General features: G+C 38.9%; 1 protein-coding gene across 1 annotated transcript; it reads right to left on the bottom strand.

Annotated features, from left to right (window-relative positions):
- Window positions 1–891: 891 nt before the first annotated feature.
- Window positions 892–26,610, bottom strand: LOC116873333 (guanylate-binding protein 4-like). Its single transcript, XM_032867067.1, has 11 exons — window positions 26,337–26,610; window positions 22,610–22,805; window positions 12,125–12,252; window positions 9,822–9,931; window positions 9,417–9,619; window positions 7,198–7,443; window positions 6,031–6,311; window positions 3,780–3,992; window positions 2,599–2,701; window positions 2,067–2,260; window positions 892–1,165 (listed from the first exon to the last, which is right to left on the bottom strand). The coding sequence occupies exons 2-11, from the start codon at window positions 22,797–22,799 to the stop codon at window positions 947–949; spliced, it is 1,887 nt and encodes a 628-aa protein (XP_032722958.1). The 5' UTR covers window positions 22,800–22,805; window positions 26,337–26,610; the 3' UTR covers window positions 892–946.
- Between the last annotated feature and the right edge of the window lie 236 nt (window positions 26,611–26,846).

Below are 26,846 nucleotides of genomic sequence, written 5' to 3' on the forward strand. Positions count from 1 at the left end.
CACATATATATGACTTATAAGGATTGGTATATTTACTTTGATTTATTGTTATAAATTTTTGTGTTTTTCAGTAACATTTAAAATATATCTTTAAGTGAAGTTTAGGGATGCCTGGGTGGTTCAATCAGTTAAACATCTGCCTTTGGCTCAGGTCATGATTTCTGGGTCCTGGGATCGAGCCCTGCATGGAGCTCCCTGCTCAGCAACGGGGGGGGTTGTCTGCTTTTCCCTCTCCCTCTGCCCCTCACCCTTGCTAGTGTTCTCTCTTTCTTACATAAATAAATAAATAAAATCTTAAAAAATTAGTTTATTCAGGGGCGCCTGGGTGGCTCAGTGGGTTAAGCCGCTGCCTTCGGCTCAGGTCATGATCTCAGGGTCCTGGGATCGAGTCCCGTATCAGGCTCTCTGCTCGGCAGGGAGCCTGCTTCCCTCTCTCTCTCTTTCTCTCTCTCTGCCCCTCTGTCTACTTGTGATCTCTCTCTGTCAAATAAATAAATAAAATCTTAAAAAAATTAGTTTATTCAATCAAAAATTGTTTGTCTTTTGTATGCCACGAGCTGATGTTTTCTATAACCATTTTTTTATGATTTATTTATGTATTTGACAGAGAAAGAGGGAGAGCGCGCAAGCAGGGGGAGGGACAGAGGGAGAGAGAGAATGTCTAGCAGACTCCCTGCTAAGTGCAGAGCCCAACACAGGGCTCCATTTCACGACTATGAGATCATGATCTGAGCTGACATAAAGAGTTGGATGCTTAAACAATTGAGCCACCACGCACCCCATGTAATCACTTTTTATTTTTGAGCATAAATAAAATTGTGTGAAAGTAAATGAAGTTGTGTGAAAGTGGCATAACACATGTATTTCAAAAATGAGCACAGTATTACATTATTAATGCAAAAGAAGCCTCATTTTATAATATCCTTAACAAGAAATCTAAGCCCATTTAATTTTTTTCACTGAGAACTGTCTTCCCTTCATGGAATAGCTTAAAAATTTCAGGTAGTGCAACAATTAATACTTTCCCAGCCACTTCAATTGCATTTGAAATCAATAGTGAATCATTTTTTTTTGCTGTCTCAATCTCTTTTTTTAGTCGATTTATCTCCTTATTCAATTCCTCAGATTTCTTTCCAAATCTTTCATTAAGCAATTCTTCTTGGACCTATAAAAGGAAAAGAGCCCATCTTTTAAGATCTCTAATTATCAAGACACAGTCAACAGTAAACACAGATGTCTATTTTTCTACCACTTTAGATTGTTCTTTGGGGGATGTCCAATGTGTCCATACTTTTTGTTCTGGATAATGAGAGTATCCATGGTTTGTAACTTCCTAAGATGTCCTCACAACCCTCTCTCTGGGATGGGTAGGTGTTGGGGCTAGATCAGACTTGGGAACTTTCTCCACTATGCACTTTAGCCCAAATGATGCTCTTTGGGTAGGAGTACAGTTTTAATTCTAATTCATTCTCAGTTCCACTTGAGGATGCATGGCAACAACCATCTAATAAAAAGTGGTAACTGCTGATTCTGTATAGAGCAATGCTTATCAAGCTCCAGGTTGGACCAAGGAAAGATGTTCCTCTATATTTTATAGTAATCCCAGGATATTCAGACAGATGGAGCAAGTTTTGGAACCTTTATTGTCTTGCATTTGTATGGAAACAAATGCAGCAAGTTTTAGAAATTTTAGTGTCTTGCATTTCATATCAGACCTAATCAGATACTTTCAAGACAAAATAGATCTATTTCAGATCTCTCTAATGGTTCTCTATAGGACTAGAAGACAAAGACTCAACCCAACTGGGGCCCATGGGACCATTGCATGAACACCACAAATAGCAACCCACTTCCCCAAGGGATGTTATTTGTATACTCCGAAGTCTAACACTGCAGAAAAGGCAGGAATAATATGCTTTTTAGGGTTACAGCAGGATACAGATGGATTCAGGCACTTAGTAAATCATATGCCATTTGCATTTCCCTCTTGGATCATAATTTTGCTTAAAATTTTATCCTTCTCTTCCTGAGGAATGAGAATCTGGCTGAATCCAGGCCATACTTACCTGCAGATAATGCTTCAACATCCTTTCCAGCATTTCCCGAAAGTTTTCTCTTTCCTTCTTTATTTTCTCTTCCAGCTGGCCCAGGTTTTCACTGAAGCTTCTCTCTTGAGCCTCCATTTTTTGCCGTTGCTCATCTTCTTTCTGTTTTAGCTGCTCCTGTTCTTTCTCAGCTGCCTCCTTTTTGGCCCGCTCCACTGACCCATGAAAGTTTTTAAAGGGAACAAAAGAACAGGTGAGACCTGACCTACTAAGCTCAGAGACTAAACTGACTTTGCAATGGTGACTGGGAAATTTGTAATTTCACCAAATGGCCACACTGCTGGCATGTTTCTCAGTGTGAAGATATAGGCTCTGCCTAGCTGCTGATGTGCAACTACCATTTGTCTTGTTATTTTCAGATTTGATTGAACAGAACATGTGTTCTGTGGCAGAAGAGGAAACTCTTTGTTGCAAGAAGGTCTTCTGGTCAGATCTGTCAGCAGTCCCTGCAGGAACCTACCCATTCCACCACAAGCCAGACCCTCCCCTGTACCTGCTATGGCCATGGCTCCTCTATTAAGGGCTGTGTCTAACTGCACGATGGATTCCTCTATTGTTGCCTGCGACTGTAGGAAGTTCTGGAGGATCTCATTTGCCTGAGGAACCAACAAGGAGCAAATACACATCAGGCAACAAAGATCTAGTCTCTCGCTATGGAAATAATTGTTCAATAAAACTCCAAATATAACCCTGTAAATTGTGTATCCCTGAGTAATTCCCTTCCTTCTATGTCCACAGTATACATTCCAAGTCTATTGATGATAATGGGAAAACTCCATCATAGTCTTCCTAGTTCTTGAGTTCGCTTTCTCACTGATACTGTCCCCAACCTCACCATGGGTTATAGCCATTCACATTCATAATTCTACAAATACATTATACCTATTGTTTACTTGTTTTGGGATATTCTTTTCTTCTTCCTGGAAGCTATTCTAGCCTTTCTCAACAAAACATCTATAAATACTTCATCTTAAACTTCTAGGAACTACCTTCTGTATAATTTCCTAAACTGCAATCTGAGCTTTGAATGGCCACCAAGATACTGATTTGCCCTACTGGCTCCGTCACTTACTGTTCATATGACCTTAGGCAATTTATTAACTTTTTTTTGCAATACATTTATCAAATGCATAATGTAGATAGTAGTATACTTAATTTATAATATTACCCTGAGGATTAAATTAATAATCCAACAAAAGCACCTAAGACCATGTGCAGTAAAGAAAGTTAGTCTCAGTGTGTTAACCATTCTTATCATCATCACCATCATCATTAGTATCTTTGAATACCAGTATAACCTTTATCATACCCTATCCTCTTCACTATTTGCCTGTATCTCTGGTAAAATCCTCAGCATCTTGAGAGCAAGTTGTGTCTCTAATACTTGCATTCTCCAGGGACTTAACCAAATATTAACACATGTTTCATAAATGAATCAAGTATTTTGTGTCACCTGAATTCATGATTGTAAATCCTTTCTTTGGGAGGAATTTAATTTCTGGTATCTACAGGAGTACCTAATTAATTGTAGATGTAAAATCTGAAAATTCGGACTTACTGCCTTGCTCTGATTTTTTTCCCATAATTGGTGCTGGAGTCTTAGATATTCAGGAGGAACAACAATGACCACCTAATTCCACTCTACTGTTCAACCTTTTTCCCTTTATTCCTTACCTTAACTCCTTTCCTAGGCACCAGTTTATAGTCAAGTTCAACCTTTCTCTTTGCTTGTAAGTAGAGATCATGTCCTCCATGAACAGAGAAAGTTTTTTCTGAAATGCTTTTCTTCAGAGGCTCTGAAAGCTGCTTCATTATAGCCTGGCAATATTTGAAAGATGCATCTTCATTCTGCTGCAAGAAATCTTCCTTCTTTTTCTCAATGGTGTCCTGCCAGGGAAATGTAGAGAAATCCAATAGAAAGAAGCTCTTAGAAGGGAAAGTCCAATGTCATCCTCTTAGAAAAAGCATCCCAGTCACCTAAGAGTAGATTGGAACATGGAGAAGACCAGGACTCAAGAGACTTTTAGTTCTAGTTCTGAGCAATTCTAGGTGTGACCTGTGTAAAGTCCCTTTACTTCCTTGGGTTGGAAGACATGAACTCCATGGTTCCTTCTGCTGTATAGTATGATTAAAAGTGACCCAACCATTAACAATCAGCAATAGAAAGTTGAATTATGGCTGAAAGTAGAGTTTCCTCAGAGAATTTGTGTTGCTACGGATGACAATGCACATTCAACATCCCTGCCCTCCCAACAACTCAATCATCTGGTAAAGAATAAAGTGTACTCTGAACAGAGTTTGGAACTCTTCATAAATTCTTCTAATAAGAATTTGAGTGTGTAAAGAAAAAGAAATAAACATTTCCTCTGCTCTTGAAAATTATAATACAGCAGACTTTCTGGCACATCTTCAATAGGAACAAAGAGGTTTTTTCACTCCTAGGCTGGTCATAGACTGAGACAAATTTCCACTGAAGGTACCCATGCTAATTAGTTGTCCCCAAGAATTAAATTGTCCCCTAAGATTTTTTTCCTCTGATGTATACTCCTTCCACAGTCCTGGATTCAGTGAACTTGATGAATTTTATTACAGTAGTTAGGCTTTATTATATGGTACAAGTTGACTTTAAGAAATGGAGATAACTAGGGGTGCCTGGGTGGCTCAGTCATTAAGGGTCTGCCTTCAGCAGAGTTCATGATCCCAGGGTCTTGGGATTGAGCCCTCAAATGGGCTCCCTGCTTGGCAGGAAGCCTGCTTCTCACTTTCCCACTCCTCCTGCATGTGTTCCCTCTCTCACTGTGTCTTTCTTTGTCAAATAAATAAATAAATAAATAAAATCTTTAAAAAAATAAGAAATGGAGATAACTAGAGGATAGAGGTGGAGAAGTCTTAGATAAGAACATGAGCTCTGAGAGTTATCTTCAGGAAATCAAAAAAGCTAAAACATGAAAAGTATTTGATGCGTCATTGTTGGCTTGAAGCAGAAAGGAGAACATGGAGGTATATGAAAAATGCTTCTGGGAGCTTGGAAGCACCCCCTGTCAGAAAGCCAACAAAAAAGGGAACATGAGTCCTACAATCAAAAGGAAGTCGTTCAACGGACGAATGGATAAGGAAGATGTGGTCCATATACACTATGGAGTATTATGCCTCCATCAGAAAGGATGAATACCCAACTTTTGTGGCAACATGGACAGGACTGGAAGAGATTATGCTGAGTGAAATAAGTCAAGCAGAGAAAGTCAATTATATGGTTTCACTTATTTGTGGAGCATAACAAATAGCATGGAGGACAAGGGGAGATGGAGAGGAGAAGGGAGTTGAGGGAAATTGGAAGGGGAGGTGAACCATGAGAGACTATGGACTCTGAAAAACAATCTGAGGGTTTTGAAGGGGCGGGGGGTGGGAGGTTGGGGGATCCAGGTGGTGGGTATTGGAGAGGGCACAGATTACATGGAGCACTGGGTGTGGTGCAAAAATAATGAATACTGTTAGGCTGAAAAAATAAAAAATTTAAAAAAAAAAAAGGAAGTTGATCCAGTCAACAACAGGAATGAACTTGGAGCCACTCCAGAGCCTCCCGCTGAGAGCTCGTTTTGGCCAAAATCTTGTTTCCATTCTGTAAGCGGACTGTGAGCAGTCTCTGAGCAGAGTATGGTGCCATCCTATGCCTCCTTTTGACCTACAGAATTGTGAGCCTATATAAATTAAGGGTAATTTTTCAAATGTGGCAATAGAAATTTAATAAAATGTCTATCTTTTAGTAAAAAGGTGAACAGTAACCTGGTAGAGCCCTGTCACTCACAAGAACCCAGGCTCTGTTGACCATGAGAGCTAGATGAGCCACAGAGTAGGAAAAAAATGTACTCTAAGCATGAATCTGGAAGGGTAGAAATCAGGAAGGATAAATGCTAAGACACATTACCACCAGCTTTTTCTGGAATTCCCGCTTGTCATCCTTAAAGGAGTGCTCCATGAACACTGCGATGGCTTCCCTCTCACAGTGTGCATGTACATCCAGAAGCTCCTGGAGTGTGTCTGTGGGGAGCCTCAGTCGCTGGGCCATCTGCTTGCTGTAGTGGTCAGCTGCCTTCTGCACGGCCACTGAGTTCTCACGCTGAGCCAGAGTTGTCACCACGTTCTCCAAGCAAGGAACTGCTCCTTTCTTGATGGCATCCACATAGGCTTTCAACAGAGTCCCCAGCCCTATATAAGCCAGGGAATTTGAGCATAAATAACAAGGTCTCAATCAGTCGCTTATAGTTTTTATGAAGCATCATTCTAAGATCACAAAAAAACCCCACCTTATTTACAAGGAAGTTTTATTTTCTCCTTTTGGGAATCTATTCCTTTTAATAGCATTATTGTTTTCCTGTTCTTTCTTTTATTGTTCTCCATTTTGTCACAGCACAATTTAAATTACCAACTATACAATATGCACCTGTGTACTGGAAAAATGGTTTCCCATTCATGAGAATGTAAAGGAATAGATTACATAGGTGAAGTAATAAACACAAACAAGACCAGCTGCATAATGTGTGTGCCGCGGTACAAAACAAAAATGTAAACTCCTAGTTGAACATGATCGAGAATTCAAAACAGGGATAGAGAATCTTAAAGCAAGTATGGGCCCATCTCCACACAGGATACTATAGGACTGCATAAGTTACATGCCCACGGAGCCTGCCCTACACATAAGATGACACATAATTCTGTTTCTCAGTGGTCTTGCAGGAACTCATAGCTTGCTCTTTATGACCTGACTCATGTAAATTTACAAAATAACCTGCTATCTCCTTCAAGACAAGAAGTTACTCCATAGGATTTCTCAAATACAAATATCCTCTCTTTAACACCATCTTGTCTTCTTAGGATTAGTGGCTTATGTTCCTGAGGTATATCAGGTCTCAGCAGACCCTAACACAGGGAAACTTTAATGAGTAAACACACATGGATTTCTTTTCAGGCCATGAACATCTGCTTCTCCATAGTTGCACACAAATGTAAACAAAATTACTGACAAATCCAGGCTCTCATCAAAGCTCCACCACACACTGACACAGAGACATGCTTTGGGACAAAGGTGACTCACGGCTCCCAGTGACAGTGATTCCCTCTCTTAGGGTCTTGGTCTTTGTGTGATTGAAAATATAGGTACAGAATTTCTTTGATTGCTCCTGGAAAGTACTGTCTAGCTTGTCTTCTGGCACCTTCTCAAGATGGAATAAGAGATTTCTGTCACTTGTAGGCCGGTCAAAGACGAAGCACTTCCGTTTTGGAAAGAACTGCCTGATACACTCTCTGGGCATGTTGGAATTCTGGATTTTGGGATTTGTGCCTGCAAAAATGGAAAAAAAACTGATCATTGAAATGTGGTCTTTAGGTAAGGGAGTCAGAACTTTTATTTCCAGGCATCTTTGCATTATGACATTTCCTATGCTTATAAATCTCCTTTAACCCAATCATTTCAAATCAATCTGGGCCATCACCACAGGCAAGGAAATTCCATTTCTACATGGAGCAGAGCCAAGAAAATAGGGGAGAAGGAGAGGCATCAGTCCCAACTGAAGCAAGTTATGGTTGGTTTCCTTAGTACTGTTATGGAGTTTAGTGGTTGACATATTCATTAAATGTTTATCAAATGAGTGAGGAACCAAAAAAAATGGTAAGAATTCCTTTTGTGATTCGACTGTCCCCATATTAGATATGAAATATGGACCCTAAAATAAAATAATACCAAAAGAAGAGTAAGATATTGCTTGTTAAAATATCAGGTGGAGGACGAATAATATCAAGGTAAGAAAGAAGTATCTAAAATTCAGATTAAAAAAAAACACACTAAATAAATATGTTTGGAGTTCTTTTAGCAGAAACATCTCAAAGGTAAGATGATATATCAAACTATATCCGACTTGACAATGCTTCATAGAATGATTTGGGGAGTGTGTCAGATGTTTAATAAATTTCTTTGAAACAATGAATACATGAATGATGAAACAGAAGTATGTATTACTTCCAAGTGCCATCAGTTATTCACCTGATTAAAATAAAATAAAAATAAACTGTTTGTAAAATTTACATGTAGTAAATTAATAATATTAAAGTGGGAACATAATGTACAAGACTGTGAGAAAGAAGAACGTGAAATCATAAGGAAGATCAATGTGAATCTGAAAGTGTTACCAGAAGGACATTTTTCCTCCTGGATATTTACTATGTAAATATACTTTCTCTGAAATTTGTAAGTATCTGGGCACTAGTAAAATATTCATAGAATATTTCATAGAAACATGAAATATATTTTTAAAATTAGGTCATTTAAATGTGGTATATAAATGTAAAAAAATACTATTCAGTCTTAGAAAGGAAGATATTCTACACATGCTACAGCATGAATGAATCTTTAGGACATTATGGTTAGTGAAATAAGCCAGTCACAAAAAGACAAGTAGCATATGACTCCATTTGTATGAGGTACCTATATGGAGACAGAGAATGGAATGGCTGCCAAGGGCTGTGGGTGGGGGGTATTAAGGAGTTAGTTTTTTTTTCTGTAAGATTTTATTTATTTATTTGAGAGAGAGAGAGCATGAGCCGAGGGAAGAGGCGGAGGGAGGAGCAGACTCCCCATTGAGCAGGGAGCCCAATGTGGGACTTGATCCCAGGACCCTGGGATCATGACTTGAGCTGAAGACAGATGTATAATGAATGAACCACCAAAGCATCCCAGGGAGTTAGTTTTTAATGGGTAGAGAATTTCAGATAGGGAAGATGAAAACTTCTGGCGTGGGTGGGTGGTGATGATTCCACAGCAATGTGAATGTATTTACTGCCACAGAGCTTTAAACCTAAAAAAAAAAAATGGTTAAAATGGTAAATTTTATGTTTTGTCTATTTTTCCATAACAAAATTTAGGTCCTTTTATTTCTTGTGATTCTAGGTTTACCAGCTTCTCATCTGATGAGCTATTTCTGTCAGGATGGAACAGGAGGAGCACACAATAAGGAGCCCAAGTATGTGGGGCTTAGGAAGTTACAGCACTATAACCTAGAAAAATGTTTCACAATACCTATTTGGTCTAAAATCATTCGGTTCAATATTGGTCCTTAAATTTCCTCAATGAGATTGCTCCAGCAGCTGGAGTTTCACAAGTAATAATCTATGAAAAACAATCACCAAACGCCATTCAACAATCACCCTTCACTATTAAGACTGCATCTCAATCCGATGTTAAACAAAAATTGAATTCAAGTGCTGACTGATAGGGCTTAGTTGATCCCAACCCCCTGTTGAAACTTCCACCGCCCAGACCATGCTCTGGAACCAGCTTCAAGGCATCCTCCAGGTACTCGTCTTCGGTGATTGGAGCTTCACCTATCTTCAACTCCAAGGTGAAATCCCGAACAGTCCATACAAAGTCTGGAAAGAAACTCACAAACTCAGTGGAGTCCTTCACTTCCTCAGAGGTTGAGGAGGATTTTGCCCTGATTAGCTGTGTTAGTTCAGTGACATAGCTGAGAATTTAGCTAAGGAAGGAGAAATTATTTACACCACAATTTTCAGCTTGTATTTAAAAACAAATTTTATAAACATTAACTTATGTCTCACGTTCCCTTCTCCTCAAGCATGACAGTTAAGTCACAAGAAAGATGACCGTCTCAGTTGCCATTCCTGTAAACTCAATGAAACTTGGTGGTTTGGTCCCTGGAAGGATACTGCAGCTGCTCCAGGGCCTGGTGGTTGATGGTGCCCATGCTGTTGTAGATCAAGGTGCTGCTCAGAAGCACCGTCAGGGCAAAGATCCATGAGTCATTCTTAGGGTCGACCTAGAAAGCACATTAAAGCAAAAGACTAGAGAGTCCACTCTTCATTTACTTGTTAGCTTTTCCATTCCATAACACAGTGACTGGAACATAGTAGGAATGCACCAATAAAGAGGAAATTATTCCTACAGCAAATTTGATGTGTCATGGTCAACATTAAAAGCATAATGTTGTTCAGTTAAATTCAACAGCTGTTGTTTGAGTTTCTTCTAAATGCCAGGCAGTGCATTTGTTTAGGTGGATGCAAAGTTCCATATGCTAGTCCCCGCCCTCAAGAAGTTGACTTTCTGGGTTGGCTGACCAATAAGTAAACATAACACCTGCAACCAAGTTAATGATCTCTGCCAGGAGTAGAGCCAAAAGCTAAAATATAAAAGAAAAAGGGGGCAAATCCAAAAATGGGGGGAAAAATGTGTCCTGGGAATTCTGAGCAAGACATTACTTCTGACTGTGAAATGATGGCAGTAAGTAAAAAAAAAAAAAAAAAAAGCTGGGTTGGGGCACCTGGGTGGCTTAGTTGGTTAAGCATTTGCTTTCAGCTCAGGTCATGATCTCAGGGTCCTGGGATCAAGCCCTGTGTCGGGCTTCATACTTAGCAGAGAGTGTGTTTCTCCATTTCCTCCAGCCCTCCCCCTGCTCATGCTCTCTTTTTCTCTCAAATAAACAAATAAAATATTTAAAAAAATTAAAAAATAGCTGGGTTTTAAAGAAATGATGAAGTTGTGGACTTGGACTTGTGGAAATGAAAAGATCATGCAGGTAGAAAGACTAACACAAGCCAAGTCAGAATTGAAAAGTACAGTCATACAAAGATAGAATTATTCCCTTTGGCTGAAGCAATGTGTAAATGTGTGGGAGTAGACAACAAGGCTGGGAAGGAGACTCAGGACAGTATGTGAGTGGCACTGAAGGCCAGGAAAGCAGAATTACACACTACCTAAATCATGCCACATGTTCTAAATTTATTGAACTGTTCTGCTGCCATCAGTTATTAATAATATAATATGATTTGGTCCTTTAAACAAAAGCAATTACATAAAAAGAAACAAATTTGGGCCAAAATATGACATTTTGCACCATTAAAAGTCCCTCTTCATTTTTGGGGGGCAGAGGGAGGTGATAATTAGAGTAGATCTAATTCATTGGGAATTAACTTAGGGGCCGTGTAAAATAAGTAACAAGTATGTAGGATTTCTTGTTGTTGTTACTGTTGTTTAGTGTGAAAAGTTGCTGGTACATTCAAAGAAGGAATAAACTTGTTAAAATTCAAACACGGTGAGATGAATTGATGAGGCCTGATATGTATTGTTTAGTTTCTCTTCTGTTTTTGTTTTATACTTTATTTTTTATCAAGCACTTTACAATTTCTGAAGTTTTAAAACATTAAAAATTTTTTAAATTCAGAATTTCTAAATTTCTCCTTTATTCTGGGGGCGGGGGAGCAGTATTGGAATCAAATAATCTACTGCAGCAACAATCTAGACTCAGACTTCTATAAAATAAGGAAAAAGTACTGATTGTAAAGACAACACACCTACAAGTATCCTGTTTGCACTGTTTTCTGCTGGTCAAGATCATGTTTTTTAGACGTCGGTGAAGAATTAATCTTTAAAGTCCAGCAAGTTAGACTAAAATCATTATGAATGTTTTTGGAACAGCTGAAGATTTTCTGGGGTTTAATTAAATAGATTACTTTGTTTTAACCCTATTTTCAAGACTACTATATTCAAGGTCACGAATCTATAGATTTTTACTGGTAGGCCCATTGACCTGATGAGTTACAATTTAGATATTTTAAATGTCATTTCACCAGGAAAGCTTAAATCTAATCCTTACTTAAAACGAGGTTGCATCCATGACACTCTGTACTGATTGAACTAAGTACTTGATATCTCCCCAGCTGGCCTCTGGGTCTTTACTTTTCTTCACTGAAGTGTCTCTAGTACTTAGCAGAGAGCCCTGGATTTAGCTGCTTAAATTGTGTCATTAACCCCGACATTAAAAATAAGATAAATATCTTGCCTCCAAATACCAGAATATGTGTGTTCTTAAGGAAAAAAAATTTCAAGGTAAGAGAATCTAACCTCATTATCTATAATTTACACTTACTATTTGTGGAGATATGTCACAGAAGTTGAATTGAGGTGGTGAATTCATAAGCAAGAGCAAAGAAGGGTTCTCAACTGCCTGCCTTACCTTTTTCACATCCCCCAGCCCCTCAGTGTCCAGAAGGATCAGGGTGTGGTTCTTCTTGGTGGAGTGGGGCACACACCACATCCAGATGCCCTTGGTTTCAGATCTCACTGTGGAGTTCAGTCGGAAACCTGCAAGGGAGGGGTCCACAACATACAGGGACAGTGGAGAGTACAGGTTGCCCAGGAGCTACAGTCGTGAAGCTTGTAATAAAGTAAGGGCCCAGCAGGGAGAAGAGTTTTTTCCATTTTGGTGACAATCTAATGTTAATTCAGATTAAGAACTTTCTAAAGAAATGCTTTGGGTTCCCTATTCAACTTGCACCTGTAGAGGTTCAAATAGGTCAGGTGAAAGATTAATGTAAACTCTACCAACCTGTGTAGTTTTAGTTGACCCTTAAGAGGAAAGAAAAAGCATGCATCCATAAGTAGAATTAGAAAGGAGACTGAAACAAGAACTCTGTGTTTGTGGTTCACACTTCATATAGCGTTTCCTTTTCCTTATCTGGGTTATTGTTAAGAGAGAACCTCTAAATGGAGAAAACACTGACATGGGAAGGATAGCACTGAGCTGTCACTTGAATCCAATTCTGTCCCAACAGTTGCCTAGTAGGAGAGCAGTGAGGACTGAATGTTGGAATGTAGGCATGTTACCCATAATGTGAGGTTCTGAATGCCTAGATAAGTAGACTGCATTTGTTAGATAAGAAAATCACTTAAGTTTTTGAGATGTATGGTAATAAAACCAAAAGTATATTTAGAAAAATCAGTATGATATTGAAATAGGGGAGTAATTCAGAATTGAGATTCTGAAGTAGTTAGGCGGCTTCCAGAAATTTAGAGCAGAGATGGACTCTCATGACCATGCAGTCCACTGGGAAATTGCCTTGTTATTACTGATGTCATCTTGAGTGGAAAAGAAAAAGGAATTGTTGAAACTCTTTAGCTAATATTGAATCCCTCAAATAAAACTTACGAATTTATTTGGGTCAGACAAGGAAGTGTCCTTCTCTGATTGGTCAAGAATTTTCCTTAAAAGAAAAATAAAGACACGATATTTGCTTAGAAACTATTAGGAGATTGGAAAGTAAAATGGGAGAGAGAAGGAAGCAGAAACTATAGACTGAGAAAGAAAGGAGAAAGGGAGGAAGGAGGGAGAGAAATGGATGGGTATGTGGGATCCTGAGAATTTAGTGTACTGCGGTTCAACCTCTAGTGGTGTTGGGCCAGAGAGGAATTAATACATTTGAAAATAAAAGCTGCATGTTCTAAAGAGACAGAAAGTCCTATAGGATAGTGGAGAAATTTTCCTAAAGCACCAGTAAGAACCACAAGGAACAACTAAGTTAAACAACAAAAACAAAACTCCAGATCAGGAAACAAGAACATTCACATTGTTCTGAACAACAGACTACATTGACCCTAACTATTATATTTATTTTTATAAAGACTGTAACATTGAAGGGAAAACTCAATGTTTGTCAGTAATTAGCACAGTGTTGGACATTGTATAAGACCTAGAAGCCCCCTTTAGACTTCTTGTGACTTCTGGGACACTTATCACTGATGATTCAAAATTGTACAATTAATCAAGTCTTTAAGCATTGATTTTCAAGTAAAAAAAGTATGTTATCAATATCAGTATCTGAGCCAGCTAAAATAGTAAATGCTGTAGACTTCTCCTAAGTTGCTGTAACCACAGAGGAAAGGGCAGAGATTTTAGGTTTATTTATTTGAGAGAGAGAGAGAGAATGTATGTGAGCGCATGGGCTCACACAGTAGGAGAGGGAGGGGCAGAGGGAGAGGGAGAGAATCTTAAGCAGCCTCCCTGCTGAGCACGGAAGGCTGAGATTTTAAATTGATTGTTTTGGGAGAAGTAGCAGGCTGAGACAACATCAGGTAGCAGGAGATCAGCTAGATAGCTTATCAAACCATTGAAAACACCTACAAATCCAGTAGGAGATCAAAGAGAAGAAGAACAGCAATTCTAAAACAGAAAATCGACCACTTTCTGAAAGGTAGGACCGGCGGAGAAGTGAATCCAAAGTGATGAAAATAGAACGCGGGGGGAGGGACCAGCTCCCAGCAAGCAGCGGAACAATGGAGCACTAAATCAGGACTTGTAAAAGTCTGCTCCACTGAGGGACATCACTCCAGAGGCTAAACTGGGGTGAAGCCCACACGGGGTCAGCATGGCCCCAGGTCCCGCAGGGTCACAGAAGGATCGGGGGTGTCTGAGTGTCACAGAGCTCTCAGGTATTAGAGTGGGGAAGCCAGCTACAGAGACAGAGCCGAGGAGTGAGTTCTCAGCTCGGGGTTACCTTGAACCGGTCACAGGCTGGGTGAGCTCAGAGCACAACTGGAAGCCAGGGAGATAAGCATGATTGAGCACTTTTCTCCAAGTGCAGCCAGAGGCCAGGGAGACAGGAGTGATTGAGTGCTTTTCTCTGAGGGTGCAATGAGGGGCCCCTAGCTCTCGGCTCCTCTGGGACAGAGATTGGGAGGCCGCCATTTTCATTCCCATCCTCCAGAACTCTATGGAAAGCATTCAGGGAACAAAAGCTCCTGAAAGCGAACCCGAGTGGATTACTTAGCCTGGCCCCTGGTAAGGGTGGTGCGATTCCGCCTGGGGCAAAGACACTTGAGAATCACTGCAACAGGCCCCTCCCGCAGAAGATCAACAAGAAATCCAGCGAAGACCAAGTTCACTTACCCAGGAAAACAGTGGAATTCCAGAGGAGAAAACAAAGCATGGAACTCATGGCTTTCTCCCCATGATTCTTTAGTTTTGCAGTTAATTTAAATTTTTAAAAATTTTTTTTTTCTTCTGCTAAATTTTTTTTAACTTTTAACCTTTCCTTTTTTAACGTTTTTTAAACTAGTTTATCTTAACAATCATTTTCATAAAAAAGTAATAATAATCTTTTTTGAACCTTCATTATCATAGTGATATTTTATCTTTCATTGTATCTAACTTTATTTTTTATATACACATAGGTTTTTTTCTTCTAAAAAATTTGGGGTATAACTTCTTCTAATAGATCAAAATATACCCTAAATCTAGCTCTGGGCTTGTTCTAGTCTCCAGCCCAAGCAAATTCTCTCCACTTTCTTTTTCTTTATTCTCCCAACCAACTTACTTTATCAACTCCATTTTTAGAAATTTAAAAAAAAATTTCTTTTTCCATCTTTATAGGCATATTCCATCCCTTCATTGTGTTTACACTTATATATGTTTTTCATTCCTTAAAATTTTGGGAGGTAGTTTCTTCTAAGAGACCAAAATATTCCCAAAATTAAGTGGGTGACCTGTTCAAGTCACCAGTCTAATATATATATATATTTTTTTTCTTTTTCATATTTTTTCTTTATTTGTTTTCTTTTTTAAATTTTTTTTCTAAACTTCTTTTTATCCCCTTTCTCCCCCCCAACGATTTGGGGTCTCTTCTGATTTGGTTAAAGCACATTTTCCTGGGGTCTTTGCCACCCTTTTAGTATTTTATTTGCTCCTTCATATATTCTTATCTGGACAAAATGATAAGGTGAAAAAACTCACCACAAAAAAAAGAACAAGAGGCAGTACCAAAGGCTAGGGACCTAATCAATATGGACATTGGTAATATGTCAGATCTAGAGTTCAGAATGATGATTCTCAAGTTTCTAGCCAGACTCGAAAAAAGTATGGAAGATATTAGAGAAACCCTCTTGGGAGATATAAAAGCCCTTTCTGGAGAAATAAAAGAACTAAAATCTAACCAAGTTGAAATAAAAAAAAAAAGCTATTAATGAGGTGCAATAAAAAATGGAGGCTCTTACTGATAGGATAAATGAGGCAGAAGAAAGAATTAGTGATATAGAAGACCAAATGACAGACAATAAAGAATCTGAGCAAAAGAGAGACAAACAGCTACTGGACCACTAGGGGAGAATTCGAAAGATAAGTGACACCATAAGACGAAATAACATTAGAATAATTAGGATTCCAGAAGAAGAAGAGAGAGGAGAGCAGAAGGTATATTGGAGAGAATTATTGGAGAGAATTTCCCTAATATGGCAAAGGGAACAAGCATCAAAATCCAGGAGGTACAGAGAACTCCCCTCAAAATCAACAAGAATAGGTCCACACCCTGTCTCCTAATAGTAAAATTTACAAGTCTTAGTGACAAAGAGAAAATCCTGAAAGCAGCCCGGGAGAAGAAGTCTGTAACATACAATGGTAAAAATATTAGATTGGCAGCAGACTTATCCACAGAGACCTGGCAGGCCAGAAAGAGCTGGCATGATATATTCAGAGCACTAAACGAGATAAACATGCAGCCAAGAATACTATATCCAGCTAGGCTATCATTGAAAATAGAAGGAGAAATAAAAAGCCTTCAGGACAAAAAAAAACTGAAAGAATTTGCAAACACCAAACCAGCTCTACAGGAAATATTGAAAGGGGTCCTCTAAGCAAAGAGAAAGCCTAAAAGTAGTAGATCAGAAAGGAGCAGAGACAATATACAGTAACAGTCACCTTACAGGCAATACAATGGCACTAAATTCATATCTCTCAATAATTACCCTGAATGTTAATGGGCTAAATGCCCCAATCAAAAGACACAGAGTATCAGAATGGATAAAAAAAAAAAATCAATATGCTGCCTAGAAGAAACTCATTTTAGACCCGAAGTTACCTCCAGATTTAAAGTGAGAGGGTGGAAAACAATGTACCATGCTAATGGACATCAAAAGAAAGCTGGGGTGGCAATCCTTAGATCACATCAATTAGATTTTAAGCCAAAGACTATAATAAGAGATGACGAAGGACACTATGTCATACTCAAAGGGTCTGTCCAACAAGAAGATCTAACAATTTTAAATATCTATGCCCCTAACATGGGAACAGCCAACTATATAAACCAATTAATAACAAAATCAAAGAAACACATCAACAATAATCAATAATAGTAGGGGCCTTCAACACTACCCTCACTGAAATGGACAGGTCATCCAAGCAAAAGATCAACAAGGAAATAAAGGCCTTAAATGACACAATGGACCAGATGGACATCACAGACATATTCAGAATATTTCATCCCAAAGCAACAGAATACACATTCTTCTCGAGTGCACATGGAACATTCTCCAGAATAGATCACATCCTGGGTCACAAATCAGGTCTCAACTGGTATCAAAAGATTGGGATCATTCCCTGCATATTTTCAGACCACAATGCTCTGAAGCTAGAACTCAATCACAAGAGGAAATTGGGAAAGAACCTAAATACATGGAAACTAAACAGCATCCTTCTAAAGAATGAATGGGTAAACCAGGATATTAAAGAAGAATTGAAAAAATTCATGGAAACAAATGATAATGAAAACACAACTGTTCAAAATATGTGGGACACAGCAAAGGCAGTCCTGAGAGGAAAATATATAGCAGTACAAGCCTTTCTCAAGAAACAAGAAAGGTCTCAAATACACAACCTAACCCTACACCTAAAGGAGTTGGAAAAAGAACAAGAAAGAAACTCTAAACCCAGCAGGAGAAGAGAAATCATAAAGATCAGAGCAGAAATCAATGAAATAGAAACTAAAAAAAAAAAAAAAAAACACCCAAAAAAAACAATAGAACAAATCAATGAAACTAGGAGCTGGTTCTTTGAAAGAATTAATAAGATAGATAACCCCCTGGCCAGACTTATCAAAAAGAAAAGAGAAAGGATCCAAATAAATAAAATCATGAATGAAAGAGGAGAGATCACAACCAACACCAAAGAAATACAATTATAAGAACATACTATGAGCAACTCTACACCAACAAATTTGACAATCTGGAAAAAATGGATGCATTCCTAGAGACATATAAACTACCACAACTGAACCAGGAAGAAATAGAAAACCTGAACAGACCCAGAACCAGTAAGGAGTTTGAAACAGTCATCAAAAATCTCCAAAAAACAAGAGCCCAGGGCCAGGCGGCTTCCCAGGGGAATTCTACCAAACATTTAAAAAATTATTAATACCTAGTATCCTGAAACTGTTCCAAAAAACAGAAATGGAAGGAAAACTTCCAAACTCATTTTATGAGGCCAGCATCACCTTGATCCCCAAACCAGACAAGGATCCCATCAAAAAAGAGAATTACATACCAATATCCTTGATGAATACAGATGCGAAAATTCTCACCAAAATACTAGCCAATAGGATCCAACAGTACATTAAAAGGATTATTCACCACGACCAAGTGGGATTTATTCCTGGGCTGCAAGGTTGGTTCAATCAATGTGATACAATACATTAATAAAAGAAAGAACAAGAACCATATGAAACTCTCCATAGATGCTGAAAAAGCATTTGACAAAGTACAGCATCCCTTCCTGATCAAAACTCTTCCAAGTATAGGGATAGAGGGCACATACCTCAATATTATCAAAGCCATCTATGAAAAACCCACTGCAAATATAATTTTCAATGGAGAAAAACTGAAAGCTTTTCCACTAAGGTCAGGAACACGGCAGGGATGTCCATCATCATCACTGCTATTCAACATAGTACTAGAAGACCTAGCCTCAGCAATCAGACAACAAAAAGAAATTAAAGGCATCCAAATCAGCAAAGAAGAAATCAAACTATCACTCTTTGTGGATGATATGATACTATATGTGGAAAACCCCAAAGACCACTCCAAAACTGCTAGGACTTGTACAAGTATTCAGTAAAGTGTCAGGATGTAAAAGCAATGCACAGAAACCAGTTGCATTTCTCTACAACAACAAAGAGACAGAAGAAAGAGAAATTAAGGAGTCAATCCCATTTACAATTGCACCCAAAACTATAAGGTACTTAGGAATAAACTGAACCAAAGAGGCAAAGAATCTATACTCAGAAAACTATAAAGTACTCATGAAAGAAATTGAGGAAGCCACAAAGAGATGGAAAAATGTTCCATGCTCCTGGATTGGAAGAACAAACATTGTGAAAATGTCTATGATACCTAAAGCAATCTACACATTTAATGCAATCCTTATCAAAATCCCATCCATTCTTTTTCAAAGAAATGGAACAAATAATCCTAAAATTTATATGGAACCAGAAAAGACCTTGAATAGCCAAAGGAATATTGAAATAGAAAGCCAAAGTTGGTGGCATCACAATTCCGGAATTCAAGCTCTATTATAAAGCTATCATCATCAAGACAGTATGGTACTGGCACAAAAACAGACACATACATCAATGGAACAGAATAGAGAGCCCAGAAATAGACCCTCAGCTCTATGGTCAACTAATCTTCGACAAAGCAGGAAAGAATGTCCAATGGAAAAAAGACAGCCTCTTCAATAAATGGTGTTGGGCAAATTGGACAGCCACATGCAGCAAAATGAAATTGGACCATTTCCTTACACAAAAATAGACTCAAAATGGATGAAGGACCTCAATGTGAGAAAGGAATCCATCAAAATCCTTGAGGAGAACACAGACAACAACCTCTTCGACCTCAGCCGCAGCAATATCTTCCTAGGAACATCGCCAAAGGCAAGGGAAGCAAGGGCAAAAATGAACTATTGGGATTTCATCAAGATCAAAAGCTTTTGCACAGCAAAGGAAACAGTTAACAAAACCAAAAGACAACTGACAGAATGGGAGAAGATATTTGCAAACGACATATCAGATAAAGGGCTAGTGTACAAAATCTATAAAGACCTTATCAAACTCAACACCCAAAGAACAAATAATCCAATCAAGAAATGGGCAGAGGACATGAAGAGACATTTCTGCAAAGAAGACATCCAGATGGCCAACAGACACATGAAAAAGTGTTCCATATCACTCGGCATCAGGGAAATACAAATCAAAACCACAATGAGCTATCACCTCACACCAGTCAGAATGGCTAAAATTAACAAGTCAGGAAATGACAGATGCTGGTGAGGATGTGGAGAAAGGGGAACCCTCCTACACTGTTGGTGGGAATGCAAGCTGTTGCAACCACTCTGGAAAACAGCATGGAGGTTCCTCAAAAAGTTGAAAATAGAGCTACCCTATGACCCAGCAATTGCACTACTGGGTATTTACCCTAAAGATACAAACGTAGTGATCCGAAGGGGCACGTGCACCCGAATGTTTACAGCAGCAGTGTCTACAATAGTCAAACTATGGAAAGAACCTAGATGTCCGTCAACAGATGAATGTATAAAGGAGATGTGGTATATATATATACAAGGGAATACTATGCAGCCATCAAAAGAAATGAAATCTTGCCATTTGCGACAACGTGGCTGGAATTAGAGGGTATCATGCTTAGCGAAATAAGTTAATCAGAAAAAGACAACTATCATATGATCTCCCTGATATGAGGAAGTGGAGATGCAACACGGGGGGGGTTGGGTGGTAGGAAAAGAATAAATGAAAGAAGATGGGATCGGGAGGGAAACAAACCATAGATGACTCTTAATCTCACAAAACAAACTGAGGGTTGCTGTTGGGATGGGAGTCGGGAGAGGGAGGTGGGGTTATGGACATTGGGGAGGATATGTGCTATGGTGAGTGCTGTGAAGTGTGTAAACCTGGTGATTCACAGACCTGTACCCCTGGGGATAAAAATACCTTATATGCTTATTAAAAAATTTAAAAAACAAACAAAATTTAAATAAATTAAATAAATTAAAAAAATTGATTAGTGTTTTTTTTTCTCACATTTTACATGATTAATTACAGATGATTAAAAAAAAAGAATACTGTGGACCACCTGGGTGGCCCAGTTGCTTAAACATCTGACTCTTGGTTTTGGCTCAGGTCGTGATCTCATAGTCATGCGATAGAGCCCTACGTTAGACTCCACATTCAGGACAGAGTCATTTTGAGATTCTCTCTCCCTCTCCCTCTGCCCCTCCTACTCTCTCTCTTTAAAATAAATAAATCTTGGTGCACCTGGGTGGCTTTGTCATTAAGCGTCTACCTTCAGCTCAGGTCATGATCCTGGAGTCCTGGGATGGAGCCCCACATCTGGCTCCTTTCTTGGTAGGGAGCCTGCTTCTCTCTCTCCCACTCCCCCTGCTTATGTTCCCTCTCTTGTTATGTCTCTCTCTGTCAAATAAATAAAATCTTTAAAAATATTAACTAAATTAAATAAATCTTTAGAAAAAAGAATATTGTGGATTAAATAAAATTTTAGATCTTATGAAGTCGGGGGGAGGAAATAAAGGAGAAATAAAATATTTGCACTAACAAAATAGGAAATACAAACACCAAATAAGTTTGAGAAAGTTCTCAGATTGACTTATAATGAGACATATGCCGTATGACTATACAGTTACCAGAGGGTGATAAGGGTGTGAAAAAATCTCCATGACTGCTAGTAATCATGTAAATTGTACTTAAAGTTTGAAAAACTGTTTGATATTATCTGGAAAGTCTGAAAACAAATATAGTCTGTGATCTTGCAAGTTCATTTCTGTGTATAATCAACAGAGGAAGGTTGAGCACCAGAATATAAGCACAAAAACATTTATGATAGATAAATTCAGAAACAATAAAATCTGGGACTAATATCAACACCCATTAATAATAAATGGGGAAAAATGTGATATCTTCATATGATTGCATACTATAAAGCAGTTCAAATAAATAAATTGCATATACATATAAGAAAGTGGATGATTTTTATAAACTTGAGAAAATGATATGCAAAAGAATGCATGCAGTATAATTCTAATTACATAAACTTTAAAAGCAGATCAAATTAAACTTTTTTGAAATACATAGACAGTGAAACCATTTTTAATAAGTGCCATGAAAATGAAAAACATTAGTGACCACAGATGGGAATGTGAAAAGTGGTTTGGGCTTTCGATCTTGGTAATCTTGGTAATCAAGGTAATCTTGACCTGAGCAGTGATTATGCAGGTGATCACTTTTCATTTAATAAATTTATAGTACATGACTGTTTTATACACTTTTCTGTGTGAGATATAGTTCACTCATTAGAAAATACTGAATACAGAAAGAAAGGGAGTGTAATTTATCAAAATTTATTATGAACAAAAAAATGAATCTTTGCTCCCTTGAGATTTGGGAATAACAGGTTTTTCCCTCCCTCCTTTCTCTTCCTTCCTTTTTCCTTTCCTCTATTTTTTTTGAATACGACACAATAAAATAAAATTTTATGCTGCTGGGAATGATCATGTAGTTTGGGCAAAAGTGATGCAAAAGAAAGGAAGGGAAGGGATCATAGCAGAAGCTAAGTTGATGAGAGTGGATGGGATCCAGAGGATAAGTAGAAGGGATCTATTGATAGGGTTGGGAGATTCTTCTTTCTTACTAGATAAAAGAATGAGATTTTGTAGAAAGGTTGGGTTGAAGTTGTAGATTTGGTGGTGAGAATTAGAATTCTTCTTCAGTGGGAGGAGTTAGGCTCTTCCCTAAGATGACACTGGAAGAACCATGACCAGCCTGCACTATCAATGATTCCAACCAAATGGCCCCAGTTCCAGGACAACACTCACCATGGTTCTGTCCCGCCAGGCGGTTCATCAAGTAGGATTTTCCTGTCCGAGACAGTCCTGCAATGGCCACCACCACCACAGGCTGAGATATATTGTTAAGAATCTCTAGTGCTTCTGGATTCACTGTCAGCTGCTCTTTCTGGTTTTCTACCAGGCAGATGGGGGCTGTCATGGTGGGTCCAGATGCCATGGTGACCTGTAATCCAGAAGAGCTGTTCAATATAACACAAGAGCCCAAAGTCCCCTCTGTTGGTCATACAAACTATACACCTATCATCTTTCTGTTTATGGAATACAGACACCATTTCTAAGGGTAAATTATGCACCCTAGTTAATGTGTCAAAGCTTGAGACAGAAGCCTTTCATCTCTTATCTTATTGATCTTAAAATGAATCTTAAAATAACCATATACAGGAGATGTATAAAATGAATACAACAAAGAAAGCAAAGGATGGAGATGGAGACCTGAGAAAACCAGTATGTTGGGGGTAAGGCAGAATGAAACATAAAGATAGATGAGAAGAGTAGTCAGAAGAGTTTCTAAGAGTTCCAGGACAATATGGTGGCTCATCAGTTCTGCAAATATTTATTGAGTGCAGCTGTGCTGTACTGTTGCAGGTGCTCAGTATCCAGAAGTGAACAAGTGGCTGAAACTCTTGCCTCGTGGAGTTCTAGACTAGTAGGGGCAGTCAGGTAATCAACAAAACAAATGAGCGAAGATATGTGTTAGATGATAGTGAGTGGTCTGGAGAAAAGTAAGCAGGGAATGAAATACACAGCAATGGATAGGGGTTGAAATTGGAATTGGAATTGGAATTGGAATGGGGTGGAATTATATACAGAATATTCCAAGAAAGAGACAAAATGAAGGTAATCAGTGTCTGTGATGAGGAAAGATTTCATGAAAGGGCAGTAACATGAAACAGATTGGTTGGGGGAGTGAGCATAAAAGAAGGGAGAAGAAATAATAATGCAGCTTGTCTCAACATGCAAGATCTCTATGCATTGTGCTTAAAGAAATATATGGGTCCAGGATTCATTCATGTAACTGGAAAATATTTCTCATTTATAAGTTTACAGCAAAGAGAACCAGTTGTAAAGATGTTTAAGGATCTTCCCGGATCTGACAGAGTCCCACGTCTGAGCTAGATTCTGCCTTGGTTGTTTCATCTAAATGAATGGAACATTCCATCATACCAAAAGATAGAGACCTGCCAAAGAACATTTGCTGTGCCTTTAGTCCAAGATAATGCTTAGTAACATTCATGTGTCCCCACACTGCTTCCAGCCCTCTGCTTAAGGTGGGGTTACTTGAATAGTCATTCAAGCAGTATGGGACCCAAAGTGGTAGGAGCTCTCATGTACAAAGGTACCCCAATGAGAGCATTCCCACAAGTAAATCAATGCTCATTGGGCACAATTAAGCGCGTCCTTCAAGAGAGAGAACTGAACTCAGTGCTCTAGATAATATAATCCTGTATATTTGGGGACAGTTGGTGATACACAATTACAATTTTCTTAGCTGGTTTGAGACACTAATTGAAATATCAGTCTGTAATCAAGCATGATTTCTGGATAAAGAATGCCTCATTACATAACTTTTCAATATTATATTTGCTTTTCACATTTTGTGGGAATATAAAATATTGTCCATTTGTTTCTTCTGAGAAACAAAGATGATTAACTACATGGCAAATACGCATACATTTTCAGGCACACAAAAGGGATTTGTCAAAGGTGTTAGTAAGAGACTGGGAAATGTAGAGCAGAATTAAATTAGAGCGAGAGCAAGGAGATAAGATTGAGAGAGACAGAGAGAGAAAGATTGAAGATCCTGGAGAGACAGGGATGACTGACAGGGACAGCATCATACTCTGTGTTTGGAGCCCAACTGCCAGGGCACGAATACTGGATCCATCTTTACGAGCTGTGGGACTCCTGGAGAGATATCTCTCTGGGCCTTGGTTTTTTTCAATCTGTGAAATGGGAATTCTTATAGTAACTAAATTGTAGGGCCAGTAGAATAAAAACATCCCAGAATACATACATACAGAACATTTAAAAATTATATTTGATACCTAATAAATGTTATGCAAGTATTGCTTAAAAATAAGTATCTAAGGAGCACCTGGGTGGCTCAGTGGGTTAAGCGTCTGCCTTTGGCTCAGTTCATGATCTCAGGGTGAAATTCCAGAAGGCAAAAAATTGGTTTGGGAAAAATGGTGACAATTCTTTCCCATGAATAAAAGCTGGTGTCAAGGAGACAATGATTACTGCAAGCAAATTGTCCCATGAGAAGCCAGAGTTGGCAGAAGCCGAACCAGCATGAACCACTGACTAGAAGGGTATTACAGTGTCAGGTAGGGGCAAAAGAGAGACATGACCAGATGTTAGCACTGATTTGGGAGGGAAAATGTTGTGGTTCAACACTTAAGAGTTCTAATCATCTACTGCCTGGGAGACCTTGAAAAAGAAACCTACCTCTGTAAATCTTGACTTTCTTATCAGTGTTACGGGTAATTCCTGCTTAATCCATTACTGTACAGGGCAATAATAAAAACTTCCCAATACATTAAATTTTCCACAGTTAATGTACTGTTTCTACAATGAGCCTGTTAAACCATGGAGTATTGAAACAGCAAGTTCTGTAAACGGGGAATACCAAGAAATAATACGGTAACTAAAATAGTTTTTCTTTAAAAAAATCAATCTGATTCTCAACAGATTTATGTGCAATTTCTCTTCTTTTCTATGGATGGGTGGGAGAAGAGATTAGAAGTAAAACATGAGCTTTGTAAAACTGTGTGAGGAAGAAATGTAGAGTTCTCATAATTAATATTTTGAAAAGTTTTGGGGAAGAGATGATATTACAAAATGATTTAAAATTTTTTTTCATGCAAAGCAAGAAGCTTTATCTCCAAAATAAACAAGCAGAATGAGATAGTTCTATTCTATACAGATAAATGATCATTGGTTTCCTAAGGTACTGTCTGTACGAGTTATCTGGACTGATGGTTAAATGCTCAAAACCTATATTTTTAATAAATACTGCCAGTTATTATTTGTGGGGATTGTGCATTTGGAAACAGTGTATGATGAACAAACCATATAGTTCCGTCACACAGTTATTTTTAACAGTTGATTAACAATGGATTAGGAAGAATGCCAATGAGTTATTCCATGTAATATAGCTTTGTAGTATTTTCAGAATATTGGACGTTATTAATAAAAGAACAATCGACAATCCAAATTTTAGATTCCAATTGTCTCTAAGGTAAGGATCATCTTTTTGTTTTTCCAAAGCTCAGCAGGGCGCAGGCAGGACCTGTCTGAGGGGGAAGGGCGTTGGGAAGTGGAAGGAGCGACCCTACTCTACGCAGGGCCTCTGCGACATGACCGGGGGTCTGGGGTTTGGTTCTTCAGTCTGAGAAGGGGCTTCATCTCCCTTTCTGTGGGTGGGGTGGGATGCACTCCTTCCGTGCAGAGCTTTTTATGCACACCTGGGGGGACGCCAGAGGAGGAGCCGCGCGTTCCGAGGACACGGTGCGGGCGCGCCGTGGCTTTGCCGCCAAAGCAAAGCGCCCCAAAAGGCACACACCGTCTAGCACCCTCCCGGTTCTTTTGCTGTCTTTGCGACCTGCCAGCGTGGAGTCTGCGTTTGGGAATTTGTTGTTGCTGTTAGTTAGCGGCTATATGCACGGAAGATCAAGTTTAGCAGCGAACTTACCTAGGGCAGGCGCTGCAGTCAGGGGACACGTTCTCAGCTGCCCTCGCCTATCCTTTCGCGCTCCCGCGTCTGGCTTCTACCGAGAGGGTCTGTTCTCTTTAGAACTTAAAGCAAACCGGATATTACAGCCATGCTTTTCATGAAGGTTCGGGATGGAGACCGAAATCGAAAGGAGAGGCATTATTCCTGTTCCATCTATGTGGATTTTCACTTCTAGCCTTCAGGATACCTGACTGTGTGAATGAGGCGAAGTTGAACATCTTTGGTTCTCCCGCACCCCTTCCTCCTGTACAGCTGGCTTAGGTTTCCTTGGCACCCCCAATAAATACGGAGCAGTGGGAGTGAATGTGAGCAAAGTAGGTTGAGAATATTTGAACAACCTTTTCTCTGGGGTACTTTGTCAGGGAGAGGTTTTTGTCTGTTTTAAGTTTTTACTTGGTTATGTGTTCTCTCACTGCCTTTTTTTTTTTTAAATTAAAATAAAAAGCCCTTCTTAAAAAAAAAAAGCCC

Source organism: Lontra canadensis, unplaced genomic scaffold (genome assembly GCF_010015895.1).
Source record: "Lontra canadensis isolate GAN:19392208 unplaced genomic scaffold, GSC_riverotter_1.0 scaffold33, whole genome shotgun sequence".
NCBI classification, from domain to species: Eukaryota; Metazoa; Chordata; class Mammalia; order Carnivora; family Mustelidae; genus Lontra; species Lontra canadensis.

What these genes read in the sequence shown, in the direction of transcription:
- LOC116873333 (XM_032867067.1), bottom strand. Translation starts at nt 22,799, where the DNA reads ATGGCATCTGGACCCACCATGACAGCCCCCATCTGCCTGGTAGAAAAC. An exon ending in CAGGCCCTGGAGCAGCTGCA is followed by an intron (nt 9,620 to 9,821) that starts GTATCCTTCCAG and finishes CTAAATTCTCAG; the next exon opens with CTATGTCACTGAACTAACAC. An exon ending in AATTCCAGAAAAAGCTGGTG is followed by an intron (nt 3,993 to 6,030) that starts GTAATGTGTCTT and finishes TTTCCCTGGCAG; the next exon opens with GACACCATTGAGAAAAAGAA.